We start from the raw sequence: 15,810 nt of genomic DNA on the forward strand, positions 1-15,810 counted from the left end.
GAAAGAATTCCACCTACAAAGCTTCAACAATTAGTGTTAATTGTTAATTGGATAGGTGATGTAACACAGTGGTAAACATGCCCCTGTCCCAACTTCTTTGGAACGTGTTGCAGACATCAAATTCAAAATGAGTCAATATTTGCAAAAAAACAATAAAGTTTATCTGGTTGAACATTAAATATCGTGTCTTTGTAGTGTATTCAATTGAATACAGGTTGAAAAGGATTTGCAAATCATCATATTCTGTTTTCATTTATGTTTTACACAACGTCCCAACTTCATTGGAATTGAGGTTGTATCAAAAACCTATAAGCTTACTCAAAAGTATGCCTTATGTACATATCTAAACTAGACTAGCAGTTATCCAGTAGTTAGACTCAAAAAGAAGTGTATGTTTTCCTTACTAGGACCACAAAACAGATAATATAACAGATTACATTAAAATATCTTATTAATCAAGTAATTTATCTATACATACAAACCTACAATGGCCATAAAATATAGCAGTTAAGCTGTAGATGTAAAAAACAAGGATATTAGAGCACAACAGAAATCTGGTTAAAAGTACAACCTTGTGGTCAGAGCAAATATAATATATATATTTAATATATATATTATTTCATTTTAGCATACTGGTAATTATCATTTTCCCAAGAATATCTGCTGCCAAAATGGGGCTGAAAAGTTTGAAAATCCCCACAACCCTAACTAAGAGCCATGATAATCAACACTAATTAGCCTGAAAGAACATGGTTTGAACGTCTGATAAAGCAATTACTTGATCTGCTAAATCCCAATGCCAATAAAAAGCATACAGAGTTCTGAGGAATGTGAGAGGCACTCAACAAAGCAGCCCACCTCTCTACTATTTTTTTCTAGTGCCTTTTATTCACAGCAATGGTTCTGCAGGCTCAACATGGTAAATATTCAAAACCAAAAAAGGAGAAAAAGAAAAGACAACGGCAGGGGCTCAGTAAGTAGGCTTAATTGCTAATTGCTTTTCACCTGCTCTAAGCAACAGTGGTTTTCCCTGGACCATACGGCGCAGACAGGGTGAACTGGATTAACGAGAATCAGCCTCATTAAAAGACTCTGAAGATCTCCCATTATTTCTTTGATGGCCTCAAGTACCCAGGCGAGTAGCTATTTGAAGTAGTATCCTAATTGAAAAGGGCACAGATTCTCAGATGGGGAAGAGTGGGTAACTGGAGGATTGTTAACCACTCTGTGCAGGCTTTGTCCTTGACTGACCCTGAAAAGTTTGCAGCCGGGCTGCCGTGCCAAACTCAGAGAGCCACACTATCACACCATCTCCTCACAGGGGGAGTCTGCTGGCCCTAGTTGGCTGCTCATCCAAAACCTTTTACTCACAATGCTCTCTTGCTCTCAAAATCTATGCCCAGTAACATGATATATTGGAAACAGGGCCCAAACAATTCATTGGATATCAGAAAAAGCAGGCTAATATTAAAGTTCCACAGATTTATTTATATCTGCAAAAACCCTGACAATAAAACACACACATTACATTGAATCTGCGCATTTTCTATTGTAAGGAATGAGGACTTTCACATTCTTAACCGCACTCTTAACACAGGCCACTAAATTAGAAGTCACCAGCTCCTTATCTTTATTTTTAGCAATAGAGGCTGATTTGGAAAACCTGAACACAAACAAACACTATCAAATGAAATGCATTCAAATCTAACTGTTGGCATTAGCACACCATGGTCTGTAATAAAATATTTACTTTAATGTAATGAGGGCTAATTCACAGAAACCAACAAAACTACAACTACAAAACTACAAATGTCACAAAGTTCCACACCTAAAACTGTAGTACGTAAGACTTTTAGAACTTCTATTTACTTTTTTAAAGAAGTAACATGTCAAAACATTCATAATGTGATAAAGTTTTTGCAGCACTAATTCACTTTAGCACCACTGACTTTCCAACTTAGCCAAAGGCCAGCTGCCTGTGTACTGTATACAACTTAGTCGGCACTTTAGGCAGACAATGCTGTACAGTGCTTGCAAGAGACCTATAGATAAACAAATAAGCAGCAAACTAACAAAAGCAATAGCAAAGTGGAAAGCAACAGTCCCTCTCAAAAGTCTTCACTGTAACAAAAACCTGCTAGCTGTACGAACAACAGTGAGGGGCTACAATCACAGAGTAGCTGGAACTACTGACTGTATATATGATTGATATATATATATATATATATATATATATATATATATATATATATATATGACATTTACATTCCATTCAAATGTACAGCGACAGTTTAATTTTTGATACATAAAATTATATCAGTCAATATTTTAAACGATCAGAATTATAGCTGGTATATCGCGATAAATGTCAAATCATTATTTCTTTAGTCTGAAGGCTGATTTTTGCTCCTGGGTGGTTAATCGCTGTTTTAAACTATCCTTTATGGTCAGAACACAACAAACACTCACCAAACAGTGGAACATTTCACAAATCTGTCATGGGAGACTGGGAAAAAGTGTCTGATTAGCTGTTTTTACCAGCTGGAAAAGCACAGCCGCAGTTTTTGTAATAGTATTTTCTGCTCAGCTATCCCGTTACAAATGCTAAACAAGTGGCCAACAGTGCTAAACTGTTTAGTTTCTCAGTAACACAGTACGACCAGCAAATATTAGCTGGCTCAGTACGTCAGTGATGGATCACACCGCCTTACTGGTATCAGTCCTGCCGCATCCATGTCAGAGCATATCACAGTATTCAAACACCAGCTAGCAGACATTTGGATTTCTCTTTAGTAGTTTGAGGGCTGAATCGAAATATATGTAACACCAGTAAACGCGGTGCTTTTTTGTTGTGTTTGATCTTCAGCATCATCAATTTGCCATGTTGTGCGAGTGCTCCTAGCGTTCTCCCACTTTCCATTGTCTCACAGCATCCTCAGTTTATTTTTGTTTAAATCAGGGCTGTAACTGTCATGAACTCACTTCTTTCGTTCACTTTCATTGCTTGGGAATGCAATAATACTTAAATGTGACTTTTTTGACTGCACAGTAGTTGTGAGGCTTGTGAATGTGATTTAACGCTGCCAAAGCTTGTTAGGATGTATGGAAGTTCACTGTAGGTCAGCACAGCTACGCAATTTATCTCATCATTCAGACTTGGTCACAGGAGAACCGATCGCCGGTCGGTCCACTCAAACAGGGAATGTATAACTCCACATTTCAAACGTTGCTAAAGTATAAGTATGGTGACCCTTTTTCACTCGTTGCCCCCTCCTGGAAACAGCAGAGTAGTGTCGCTTTCATTGCAGTAGAAAACGCCACTAGAGCTTTCACTGAACGTGGAAGTGTGAGAATGGTGAATTATATCAAACATTTATAGAACTTTTCTTATCGCTCTATTGAGGAAACAATATATCATGGTAATTATCGTTATCGTTTTATCGCCCAGCCCCAATCAGAATTTGAACTCCTTGAAAGCCGTATGGGTATTAATGGTATTACATGACCCAGCTGAAAACAGTCCATGAAAACATAATGCGTTAACACATTATTCAAAAATTACTATCTTTTCCCAAACATTTTATACAGTATAACACCCTCTGTATATTTTCGTCACAACACAACCTAAAATCTCAACTACAGCGATTTGGCTGAATGGCAACGGGCTAAGCAGTCTAATCACCTCTAATCACAACTTATCATTATCCAGTGAAAAAAAGCTCTTTTCTTCAACCAAGCTCTGCCCTGAACAGACTGAGACATGTTTTAAAGACTTTGCAGACGCAGATGACTGTGTACCACCTGCAGCTCAGCCTCAGGCTCAGTCAGCTGCTTTCATTAGGCACAGATGTATAGCAGTGCTAGCCTGTCAACAAGAGAAAAACTTTGTAAAGCCTCCTAACTATACTCTATAAGTTGACACATGCAGAGGGGTGTCAAAAGCACCAAGGGCCAGCAAAACAGGATGGTCAAGAGAATGAGCGATTGTGCTGCACTTTTAAGTAGGCACAAGACCAGACAGACAGCAGAGATAATCATAAACATTTCAACCAGAAATATGCACCTGTTTTGGAGGTGGTTAGCAAACATACACAGCAAACCAGGCTGACCCAGCTTCATTAAGCTGTCGGCTATTAACAAAGGAAAACATATCCCACATGAGCATGTGACACAATCTTTACAGCACACTTATTATATACCACATAACTAAAGACACTATGGACCATAAGGATGTTTTTAACTTTCGAGTGAAATTGCCAAATGTCCTTTACATTGTGAGAACATTTCTTGACAAATGGACCAATATGACCCCAAATTATTCAGAATTAAATCTCTTTGAAGTTAAGAATATATTTTTGCTTTTTCTATAAACTTAAAAGATCTATAAAAAAGATTTTTCTACATGCAAGTGTTTGTTATGTCAGTGTGATTCAATATCAATTCACAATTATCTGAAATAATCCTAAATTACTAATTTAACCATTAACGCAATATAAGCCACAACTCAAAACAGATTTCTCTTGCTTATCAAAGGCCACCACCATACAAGCTTTCCACAAACTTTCATTTGTATTCCGGTCTTGTCCAGAGACCATCAATATCTGAGACACTTCCAGACCACACACCTCAGAGACCTCTAAAGAACAGGAGGAGAACTCAATACTACTTTACCAGCTCCTCAACAGGCCTCCTGTTGTTCCCTCAAATTGCTGATGGGAGCAGGCCTTTGAGACAGGCCTGCTCCACCGTCATTAATTAAGTGGCTAGTCAGGGCCACTGACCCTGCTGGCAGAGCAGCACCAGGGCACCAGCAGAGCCTGTCACCCCACACACATGATGATGAAGATGCCAAGCCCATGAGTGAAAGAGAGCAAGAAAAAAAGGAATAGCTGATGGTATACAGCCACAGGCAGAAAGAAGATAGATGAGAACAGTGTGCAGAGAGAGGAGACACTACAAATGTGACATGAGAAATCACAAGATAAGGTAAAAGATCAAAGAAAAAAAAGTGCAAGATAATGAAGTATAATGTTAAATTATCTCAAGCCATAACAATCCTCCTGAATAAGCCCCTTCCACATCCTTTTCTGTACTTCCATGCACTTTTACTTTTAAATGTACCTAATATAGAACAGTGGACAATAACAGAATACAAGAACTTTGCTACTGTACTTTTTGTTTCTGTTCTTTAATAAAGTAATTCCATGTTTTTCAGTCTAACTTTTCGTTTTCACTTCATTGCATTTTAAAGTAAAATTTTCTACTTTTCACTCTATTACACTGCATGAGCATGTTGTTACTTGTTACCTTAAAAAGAGAGAAAAATGTGAAAAATATGATGCACTTTAAAACTAAAACAAACATCCTTTCACTGAACCCCTCCCTTAAATATATATACATTTATGCATTTAGTAGATGCCCTTATCTAGAGTGACTTACAAACTAATCATGTTACAGAGGTTGCGAGTCTTTCCCAAAACAACTAGTTGGTGTATTGTGATGTGTTTGCAAAGCCAGAGAATTAAGGAGGCTCACAATATGAATAACAATTGTCCAATAACAGCTTAGTAACAAGTTGTCAGAATTTAACAACATGTAATAACACTGCCTTGGGGGATTTTTAAAATCAGATACCTTTTACACATTTTCTAAGAATTTAAAGGGGGAGTGAATTTTTGTCCATTTGCTAAATCAGAGACACAAGACGTTAATCAAAACAACTGTACACAACCTCAATACTTGAAAATGTAACTGTATATCACACCAACTGTGTATTTTTATGTTTTTTTTTAGATTACATAAATAAAAAGTTTCAAATTCTAGAGAGACCATAACTGTTTTAATGATATGACGAAAAACTGGAAAGGGGGAATATGTTTTAAAAAATTAAATAAAATAAATAGAAAATGCAATTTAAGCTGGTAGAAGAGAAGAGAAGAGAAGAGAAGAGAAGAGAAGAGAAGAGAAGAGGAGTAAAAGAACACAACTGGTGAGGAAGTAGCAGGTTGGAGAGAGGGAAGAGAATGAAGAAGAGGGCTGAGTTTTTGAAAGACTTTTTCCAGAATGCTAAAAGAAAGATGCTCAAAGTCTTGATGGTCTGGGTTTGCAGAAAGAGAAGGTGGTAGCCAGGGCAACCAGCAAGGTTTTACAGCTGTTGACACTTTCACGATGGGTTCAGATCATACAGACACACACAACACAAACACAGACACACACACACAAAAGTACTTGACCCCCCCTTCAGAAACTGCGTCCTGCTCCATCACTACTGGGACAAATCAGGGGCCCGTCTGAGTGTCACACTCACATGCCATATACAATGAGGTCCCCCCTCCTAGCCCAGCTCCCTGTGTCACAGTGCACCCGCGAGCACCAGCCGCCTCTTGCCAGCCAAGGCACAAAACAAATCGAGCAGCTGACAGCATAATTCACTGGGGGGACTAGGCCCAGGGCCCTGGGCTGTCCAGCAACAGGGATTTTACTCTCCCCTGGAGCCCCCCTGGGTCCTTTCAGCTACGGCCCCGCTCACTGTCCCGTGGAGGAGAGAGACAAGACTCAGAGGCTCAGTGCGTCCTGTCTGTATGGCTGAGTGAATACGCTTGAGACTAATACCAACTAATCTGGTCATCAAATGCCCCTGCTGCCGCTGAGGGGAAATCTGCTCCCCTATTTCACCAGCAGCAGCAGAATGGGCAGGGTGGGCGTGTGAGCCTAACTGCCCCAAGAAAGAGAAAGAGAAAGAAGAGGAGAAGACAAACAGTGAGAGGAAGTCTCCACCATCCAACTTCAGCATAAAAATAAGTCCGTTGTGAAAATACAAAGCTCCACTTTTAAAGACTAAGCAGGGCTGAAATTGTTCATGAAGAACCTGAGTGGCCATGTAAATTGGAGCACGCGCTTCATAGGTGACATACACACAGGGCATGTGAGAGGGGAGGGGTCTATGGAACCCAAATGTGCTTCTGATTGACAGCACTGCAGTGTACAGCCACCATCTGTCACAAGCTAGGCCCTCAAAAAACAACACTGAGACTTTCACAGTGGAAAAAACAGAGCAGTGTCCAAAAAGCGCAAGGGAAAAAAAGTATCTATAGTGCAGCACTTGGGAAAACAGATGGTGCAAGGACCCACGTTTCATTCACAAGACAGTTCGTTCTTCTTCCGCAAAGGCTTATGAGTTCCAAAAGATTGAGCCCCATCCTTTGTGCCATGGATTTCATGAAAGCACCAATGAGGGCATCATACTGAATGGAACGGAATAAAGGAGCTGAGGGTAGAGTCCTACAACTGAGCCTTTTTTGGAGCATGGGTTGACTTGCTGTCCCAGGGTGAGTGCCCAGAAAACCTCATAGAAATCCACTTATTTGTTAGAGTGCTGAAAGAGATACTTGCTCTACCTACTTCAAACAGTATGTGTGCTACAAACACTTTTGATGAAACTGACAAGTCTGCACATTAAAAAGCCTTCTCCGTAAGCTAATGAGCCTGGGATTTCTGTTTTTCATACTGGATTGAATCAATCATGTCTATTCAATATTTACATAAGAACACAACTCAACACTGTTTCATTTGTGAGTCTCAAATCTTTGGGAATACTTCTGACCTTCATGCCCTGAAGCACAGCAGTAATTGAACCTTTCTTCCTCCATACAGCATTATCACTTTAATGTTGCAGGTGCTGAAGAATGAGTGGTCCTGCTTTAGCACTTTCCTTTCAATTCTCACATGAGATGACATTCAGACTCCCAGAGAAAAATCCACCCATTCATGACCCGATACACTATTAAAGTAAAATGATTGCTTTTAAAGGCAAAATATTTTCAAATTCTGCTCACAGTTCAAACAAAGTGCTCCTTTTAACAGACATACTCACTCTTTTACATTTCAAATGGCCAAAATAAAGCACAAACGCTCGTATGTTACCAACATTAAAGCTGCTAGTCTATTCAGGTGCATACATACTCTCAGAAGTTGGACACCTGAACTTCTCTGTGAGAAGAGCGGTCTCATGTTCAAACGGAAACCCGGTAAAGCTTTACAAAGTTCTATTACGCTATGTTATAAAGTTTTTAGACCATTAAAAGCCACAGGCTAAGCCGCACAGTACCACAGGCTAGTCAGCACCTCATACCTCGCAAGCAGACAACATTAAACCGCAGATACACACCTATTTGACAGAAGACTAACACCGCCAGCGAGAGGGCACATTTACTGTCGAGAGCTTCCATATTCTTCTCGGGAAAGATCTGTGAAGAGATGACACACACAGAACTGTGAGGATGAAGACGACGACAGGAAAAGTCCACAAACGACAAGGCGGTAAAAAAAAGAAATCACATCAGTGAGACGCGCGAGCTGCTGCCGCTGTCACGCTTCCACAGGCGCCATCGCGCTGAATGGAGCTCCAGCCCGGGGCCATGCGCGAGAAGAGCCGCGAGAGGGCGCCGCCCACAACGCGCGCGCACACGCGCACGCGCACACACACACGCACACGCGCACGAAAACACCGCGTACACAAGTGTGTATTCCTGCCTTTCTGGGGGCTGAAGTGCACTTCCTATTAGCCAGCGGCTTCATTTTTTAATTGCCAATAACAGTTTTTAGAAAGAAAGAGAGAGAGTTTTTATATATACATTAATTAATTAAGATTAAGTGACCCTTATTAGTCCCACAATGGGGAAATTTCACCTCCGCATTTAACCCATCCGTGAAGTGAAACACCACATACACACTAGTGAGTGGAGGACACACACACTAGGGGGCAGTGAGCACACTTGCCCGGAGCGGTGGGCAGCCCAATCCACAGCGCCCGGAGCAGTTAGGCGTCTTGCTCAAGGACACCTCAGTCATGTGCTGTCGGCTCTGGGGATCGAACCGCCGACCTTCCGGTCACGAAGCTGGATCCCTAACCTTCAGCCCACAACTGTCCCCAGTTATATAACAACTTTTTTCTGGGGAAATTCCATCTTATAATCTTATTATATGCATGAAATTGAGCTATTATTCATCAAAAAGTAATAAAACAGTGGCTTTTAGGGTGCATTTCTCTAACAATCTTACCAAATAGAGATTTATAGTAAGAAAATGCATAATAAAAAATAAGTGTACAATAAAATGCACAATAAAAAAAAACGCCTTGACCACAGCTTAATAAGGCATGATCTTGTTCCAATGCCTTACTAAGTCATGGCCACACCTTAATTATCTCGTTCCCACGTCTTACTAATTCATGGCCACGCATTATTTTTATTTATTCGGGATGTCACCAGCAGGCCTCCATAAATCTTCACTATTTATTGTCAGGTTTCTTTATGTAATTCTTCTGTTAATGTGTTTCATGAAAAAATGTATCAAAATCCTCAGCTTTTTTGCCTTATTCAATTAGATGTTGCTCCCACACCTGATTTATCAGTCTACTCATGCTTCAGTGCTTGCAAAAATAAACATTTGTTGAATTGCTCTTTATTGTGTGTCTAATAAGCGCATTTGCCACACGCCCTGTGCTGACTTTAGTTAATAAATAGTTAATAAACAAGCAAAAATGTAGAAAAGTAATTGTTCTGAATACTGCCTTTTTCAAAACGTCACTGACTGAATACAGATACTTTATTTGTGTATTAGGAACTGTATTCCATATACATGTCTGCTGTTAAATCCTAACTCTGAGCATTTGTTCTTATTCATTCACAACATTGTAACAGCTGAACACCCAAATGGGTGAAAGAAAACACAATTAACCCAGTAACTTCCATCAAAGACAAAAACAGCAGCATCCACAATTTCCTAGCCAGCCATCAACAAGTTAATACAAGCCAGTTAAGTTAGCTAAGCTAAAACGTTAAGCTGGAGAGCAGGACAGAAAGAAATCTTTAACAAAAGACCATTTTTGGCAGCAAGTGTTTTTTGGTGATCAGTGTTTTGTTGCTAAGATCTGTGACCTCTTGACTTTAAGGAAGGGGTTAAACAAAACAGGCAACCAAAGTGCCAACCAGCAGATCTTCAGTGACCCTGAAAATGAAGTGTATAGCCATGCAATGTGATAGCATCAGAGAGAGAGGGAGAGGGGGTGTCCTGAGTAGAGCCAGATAAGCTGAAGAGATTCTGCCAGACTGCATATTTGCAAGACCTTCAGCTTACAGATGGTCATACGTAGGGGGTCTATGATAAATGTCACGATTGCTTAGTAAGAAAACAGATCAAGGCAACTGAAAGCTGTATAGTTCAATATGCTTTCTGTATTCTCCTTGGTCTTGTATTATAATTGAACATAATCAGTGAGTATAATAGTGAGCACACTGACATTCACACACAGAGGACTTTATTTAAATGCTGGTACACCACAGAAATCCTACTACATTGTGATGAGTATATTACTGACTGTGAGTTCATTGCACCTTGGCCTTCTCTTTTTTCTGTTAATCCCAAAAAGTGACAAAGGTGACTTTAGCACCTGTTCACCTCGGCTGGACTAAGCTGGTTCACTTGCAGGTTTTACATGTTACTGAGAGGCACTGAAAACATTACTTAGTCTCTTTCAGCCATCGCCCTGCTCTATTTCTCTTTTGTTCTCCCTATATTTGTTTGAGCAGGATAAGATTAACACATTACATTTACTGTAGTGTTAAACAGTGAGTCATTCTCAAACACTCCCTCGTTTGATGTTTGTTGGGAACTTTTATACAAATATTATACAAAGTAAAGCTCAATAAGACCCCAGAGGTCAGACTATCAGACTATCAGCTGTAGGGATGATATCTAAAAAAATGCTGACAGGAACTGAACATTTGTAGAATGTCTACTTCATAACTGACTAGCAAAACACAAAAGACATTACATTACGTGTATGTTGTGGCGCGTAGACTGGTCAGAGGCTTTGGTAACAGAAAATGTCCAATTATCTCTACAAAGAAAAACCTAAAACTTCAGTAATATTCTTCTGTGTTCCTCATCTGGAGGCCAGGCGAATACATTTGCATAATTTACCCAGGATTATCTTTAATTTATGCAGCGTCTACACTTCACTTGTTAGATTGTGAATTTCCAGGGGGCCCACTAACACTGCTCCTAGACTCAGAGAGCAGCCATTGTTTTGTGTGTATGATGTATTTGAGTCTGTAAATCTGGAAGGTAGAGAGAGAGAGAGAGCGAGACAGAGAGAGAGAGAGACAGGAAGAGAGAGCGAGGAAGAGAGAGAGAGAGGAAGAGAGAGAGAAAGAGAGAGTGAGAGAGAGAGGGAGAAAGAGAGAGAGAGAGAGAGAGAGAGAGAAAGAGAGAGAGAGAGACAGAGAAAGAGAAAGAGAGAAAGAGAGAGGGAGGAAGGGAGGGAGAACGAGAGAGAGAGAGAAAGAGGGAGGGAGGGAGAGAGAGAGAGAGAGAGAGAGAGAAAGGCAGGGTAAGAGAGAGAGAGAGAAAGAGAGAGGGAAGAAGAGAGAAAGAGCGAGAGAGAGAAAGAGGGGGAGAGAGAGAGAGAGAGAGAGAGAGGTGTGTGTGGGGGGGGGGGGGGTTCAAGGAAACTTCTGATCAATACCAGAGAGTGTTTTTCATACAGTCTCATACAGAGGGCAGCAGGCTAAGACCTTTATTTCAAAGCTGTTACTCTTTATGTCTACAGATTTATTTAATTGTGAGGAGTGAATGGACAACATGTCCTTAAAGGCCCATTAAAAACTCATAGCTACTCGCTGCTTATAATTTCTGCAGTGTCTTGCATCACAAATTAAAAAACATTATTACTGAGACACAAATACAATAATTCAGAGTGGTTTCATGTGAAATGGAGAAACCTACTGACATACTTTCTTTTCAGTGGTGGTGAGTGGAAACAGGGGTCATGATGTGTACAACACAAATAAAGACTCTTTTTCAAAACTGGTAAAACGATGTCTCACACAACAGTCTGCATATCTGTAACCATTTCATGTAATAACTCTCAGTAAAGTAGCTTTAAAAACATTCAACATTTCGGCCATTTGTGAACAATTCTGAGTCAGTTTGTTTCTCCATAATAGAGCACTTCACATCAAATAACTCCAAATGACTTTGTTTACATCTCAACCATTTCATTATTCATTAAATAGAAAAGTTAAAAAAATATTTAAAAAAAGAATTCTCTTTTAAGTCAAAAGTTTACTCGGACACAATGATGCTTGTGTTTCTATATTGCTGAGTCATACTTTAATATCAGAAGTTGTTTTTCTACCATCTTTGGCCAAAATCACAGACAGCTATCTTTAATCCAATCACATGTAAATGTAAATTTAGTCATCTTAAAAATAGTACATTACAGTACAATAATAATCTAACATTGCCAGCTAATTCAATTATTTATTCTTTTATTACTAACAATGTTGGAATATTTGCTACGACTCACCAAACAGGACAGATATTCACACTGGGGTCAACATCCCCTTAAAGGAAACAAAATTGACTGTCATTATGCCAAAAGGCAAATTCAATGTTTCAATGTGCAGCACCACTTCAAATGTATTTGAAAGACAAGATAATTAACCACAATACTGAACATACACTGAGCTGAGCATTGATCCTGGGCCTGATTAACTCACAATTACTTTGAAACTTCAGCTCAGGCTTATGAAGCAGCAGGAATCAACATGCAAACAGGTTGGAATGTCAGAAACAACATTTTTTCCACTAAAACTCTACACGCTTGTAACAGGATTACATATTTTCATTTTTTTAAAGGCTTAAGACTGGGTTTTCAGCAACACACTTCCCTTGAACGCAGAAAAATGTAAACAAGATGAATATTGAAGTAGAATGGCAAAATATAATAATAAACTTATAAAAATTACACCAAGGTTATTGTGGCCACTTACTGAAACATAAGGTGTCCCTCAGACTACCAACACTTCATTTTCTGCTTCAATAGCTTTGCAACAGTTAGTAATCCAAAGGTTCCTCATGTAATTTTGTGAATTTACCTTATGTTACAGGGATTGTTTAGTTCTTCAGATGCAATTTTGAGAAACTAACCAATAATCTGTACCAGAATACTGTCCTGGGCATTAACTTGCCAGCTCTTTAGCTTGTTAAGCATGAGATTTTTAGGAAATTTTCTGACCCATTGTTATGAGATCCTCGTTCAAACCATTTCCAAACACCAAAAATGTTAGGTTAGAAACATTCAGCCTCAGTATGAAGGTGCTAACTAGAGAAATAAACTCTAAAATTGGGGTCAAGTTCTCAGCCTCATCACATGATGCGATTTGCAGTCATCACATTGTTTCATTGACACCAGAGGTTGCAGGGCCCTGGCAGCATTATTGACCAGCAGCTGGATGGTGTGGCCATCAATAACACAACCTACCAAATGATTGCCTCAGGCACAATGATGAAAGCAGCGCAGATGACATGAGAGTATTTCACATCCCCATTAACCTTCATAAATAAGCAGCACCTAACAGCATGGGTTATTACAACTAGTGACAGAAAGATTATTTGTACAGTCATTTTTTCATTAAACCCAGTGACCTGAACACAGGGACACTATAGACAACCCGGGGCAGTTCTATCATTTGTTTCTGGATTCGCTTGAGCTCGTTTTGTTTTTCTTCTACTTCTTCATCTTTTCTTAGTCCACCTTTTGCTGTGCAGAAATTTAAAAAGACAATTCCACATCAGAGCTCCCTCAGACTTTCTGATGCTGAATCAACATTCAAAACCCTGGAGTGCCATTGTTAGAGCCAACAGTTTGTGAGCCCTGGTTACCATTCACACTTTATGAAGATTAACTGTCATTGTGGAACCATAATGCAGCAAGGCTTGTGTGGACGACTGTGGAGCCCCTGTTTCCCAAATTCATTTTCTCTGGGCTGAGAGTGGTGTCCACTGCAGCGTGGAGCTCTCTACATACCAGCTTCGGAACAAAACGCCCCTTCAGCAGCTCAAACAGAAGCTTTAAATCAAAGTGCTTCCAAATGACATCAGGTTTCCCAAGTCCTGGGAGAGAAAAGAGGAGAGCAGGGACTGAGAGGCCTTTCATCTGAGCCCCAGTGATGAAGCCAAGCCCGGACTCGCGTCTCCGCCACTCGACGGGGGAGAGGAGAAACCACACACACACATACAATTAAATGACACACACAAAATTACAAAACCTCAGATTTCAGCAGCAAGACAGAAGGGAGAGATGCTACTTTGACATTAAACCATAGATTCTCTAAAGCACAAAGCAAACTCACTCTACAGAAACCTATAGTGCTAAACAGGTCTGCAGTGTTGATTGATTCTTGGTACTTCAAACAAATGTGTACAGAATTAAAGCCTGAATAAAAAAGAACAACAAAAATGAACAACTGACTTATTTGTGCTTCCCTCACAAAATGTGTTCTTTCAGTGCAACTACTGCTTTATAGAACCAAAATCCAAATTCCGACAAAACATTCTGACATCCTGACTTATGTGCTAATTTTCTCATCAAGTGTAATGGGATCTTTGGCTGTGTTCTGTAAAGCTCCAAAATAGAAAAGACTGCTACAAAAGAACACATTCACAGGCCCAATTAAATTCATTATTAAAAAACAATCTGAAGAGATCTTCATCCTTGCTCTTCTGGGTGACAATCTGTGTTGTATTTGTTGAGTGCTGGATTTTTGGTCATTGAAAACCAATCCAAGCAGTCAAAAGTTGTCCACCACTTCTACATCTTCACCATCAGTGGTAAGGTTAGTGGTCTTTGCAGTCTCTATAAACTTAACTAATAACCTTCTTCCATCTTTTCATTCTGTTCTTTAACTTTCCTTATAAGTGCCTTTATTGATTTTCCACTATGAGAAGTAATACCAAAGACCCTCACACAGTAAAAGCACACTACAGAAACAACTATGGTACAGGCCTCCAGTGTATTGGGTGGTTATATCAAAGATCCACACTGCTGGTATTAATTTAACACTCGTGATTTTGCTGAATATGCCTTCTAAACTCACCTCACCAGTGCATGCACAAAAAAACAAAGCATTATTTTCACGCATTGTCTCACAGAACATGTGAGCATATGCTTAAATGTGGAGTGGGTAAATACTGTCTAAATAGGCCAGAAAGAAATGCCAGAGCACATATCGCTTACTTCCCAAGCATTCGCCAAAGGCACGGTTTGTTAACTCAGCTTAATTAACACATATCGATTGGCCACTTTCCTGTAGCTGTGACACGGAGCTCCAGCTAACTGAACAGTGCCTTTTCATAGCAGTAATGTGCCTGGACCTTAACATGTGTCTGCTCTTCATCAGTGTTGAAAGGTTACAGCCATCCACAGCATTAGCGAGTCAATTGGTAGTGCTGGTGAATGAAAAGGTAACATTTAAAACTCTCGTCTGATCTGATGTGTGCATTTAAACAGGGCTACTTTCAAAATGCTCTCAGTGGTTCAAATGAGATGTTGACTTAGGTCTTACAGCGAGCGAAAGGACTGGTGAGCCAGTAAGCAGCACAGCCCTGACAAACTGCAAACAGAGTATTCAAAGCCCTAATTGTTTTCATCTCATATGTAAGCTGTCTTCAATTAGACAAAAATGTGGTGAAAAAGGGACCCAGAAGGGGAAAAGGAACTGAACCAATGCAGAGAGGTTTCCTAGCAACAGGAGAGCACTGAGGTAAATGCCAGTTAGTGCCATTCTTCGACTTGAATATGAGTAAAGAAAGAGTTTTCAAGCATTTTTAGCAAACATTGTGAGTGCTACCATCAAAGTTTTGCACCCATTTAAAAGCACAACACTTCCCCTCAGCAGACCTATATGTCAAGGGCTTTTGCAAGGCTTACACAGTAATGGAAGCATATACTGTACTCATAGAGGC

General features: G+C 39.8%; 1 protein-coding gene across 5 annotated transcripts in view; it reads right to left on the reverse strand.

Moving 5' to 3' along the window:
• Positions 1-8,463, reverse strand: part of ptprz1a (protein tyrosine phosphatase receptor type Z1a) — a 72,241-nt gene extending 63,778 nt beyond the window's left edge. For 4 of the 5 annotated variants that reach the window (XM_017713676.2, XM_017713675.2, XM_017713674.2 and 1 more), the window contains exons 1-2: positions 8,338-8,463; positions 8,168-8,246 (exon numbers count right to left, since the gene is read on the reverse strand). In XM_017713676.2, the coding sequence (XP_017569165.1) occupies positions 8,168-8,228 (61 nt within the window). In that variant the 5' untranslated portion in view covers positions 8,229-8,246; positions 8,338-8,463. The other variant, XM_037542754.1, reaches the window with a different exon arrangement.
• Positions 8,464-15,810: the final 7,347 nt, after the last annotated feature.

This window comes from Pygocentrus nattereri, chromosome 11, assembly GCF_015220715.1.
Source record: "Pygocentrus nattereri isolate fPygNat1 chromosome 11, fPygNat1.pri, whole genome shotgun sequence".
Taxonomy (NCBI): Eukaryota; Metazoa; Chordata; class Actinopteri; order Characiformes; family Serrasalmidae; genus Pygocentrus; species Pygocentrus nattereri.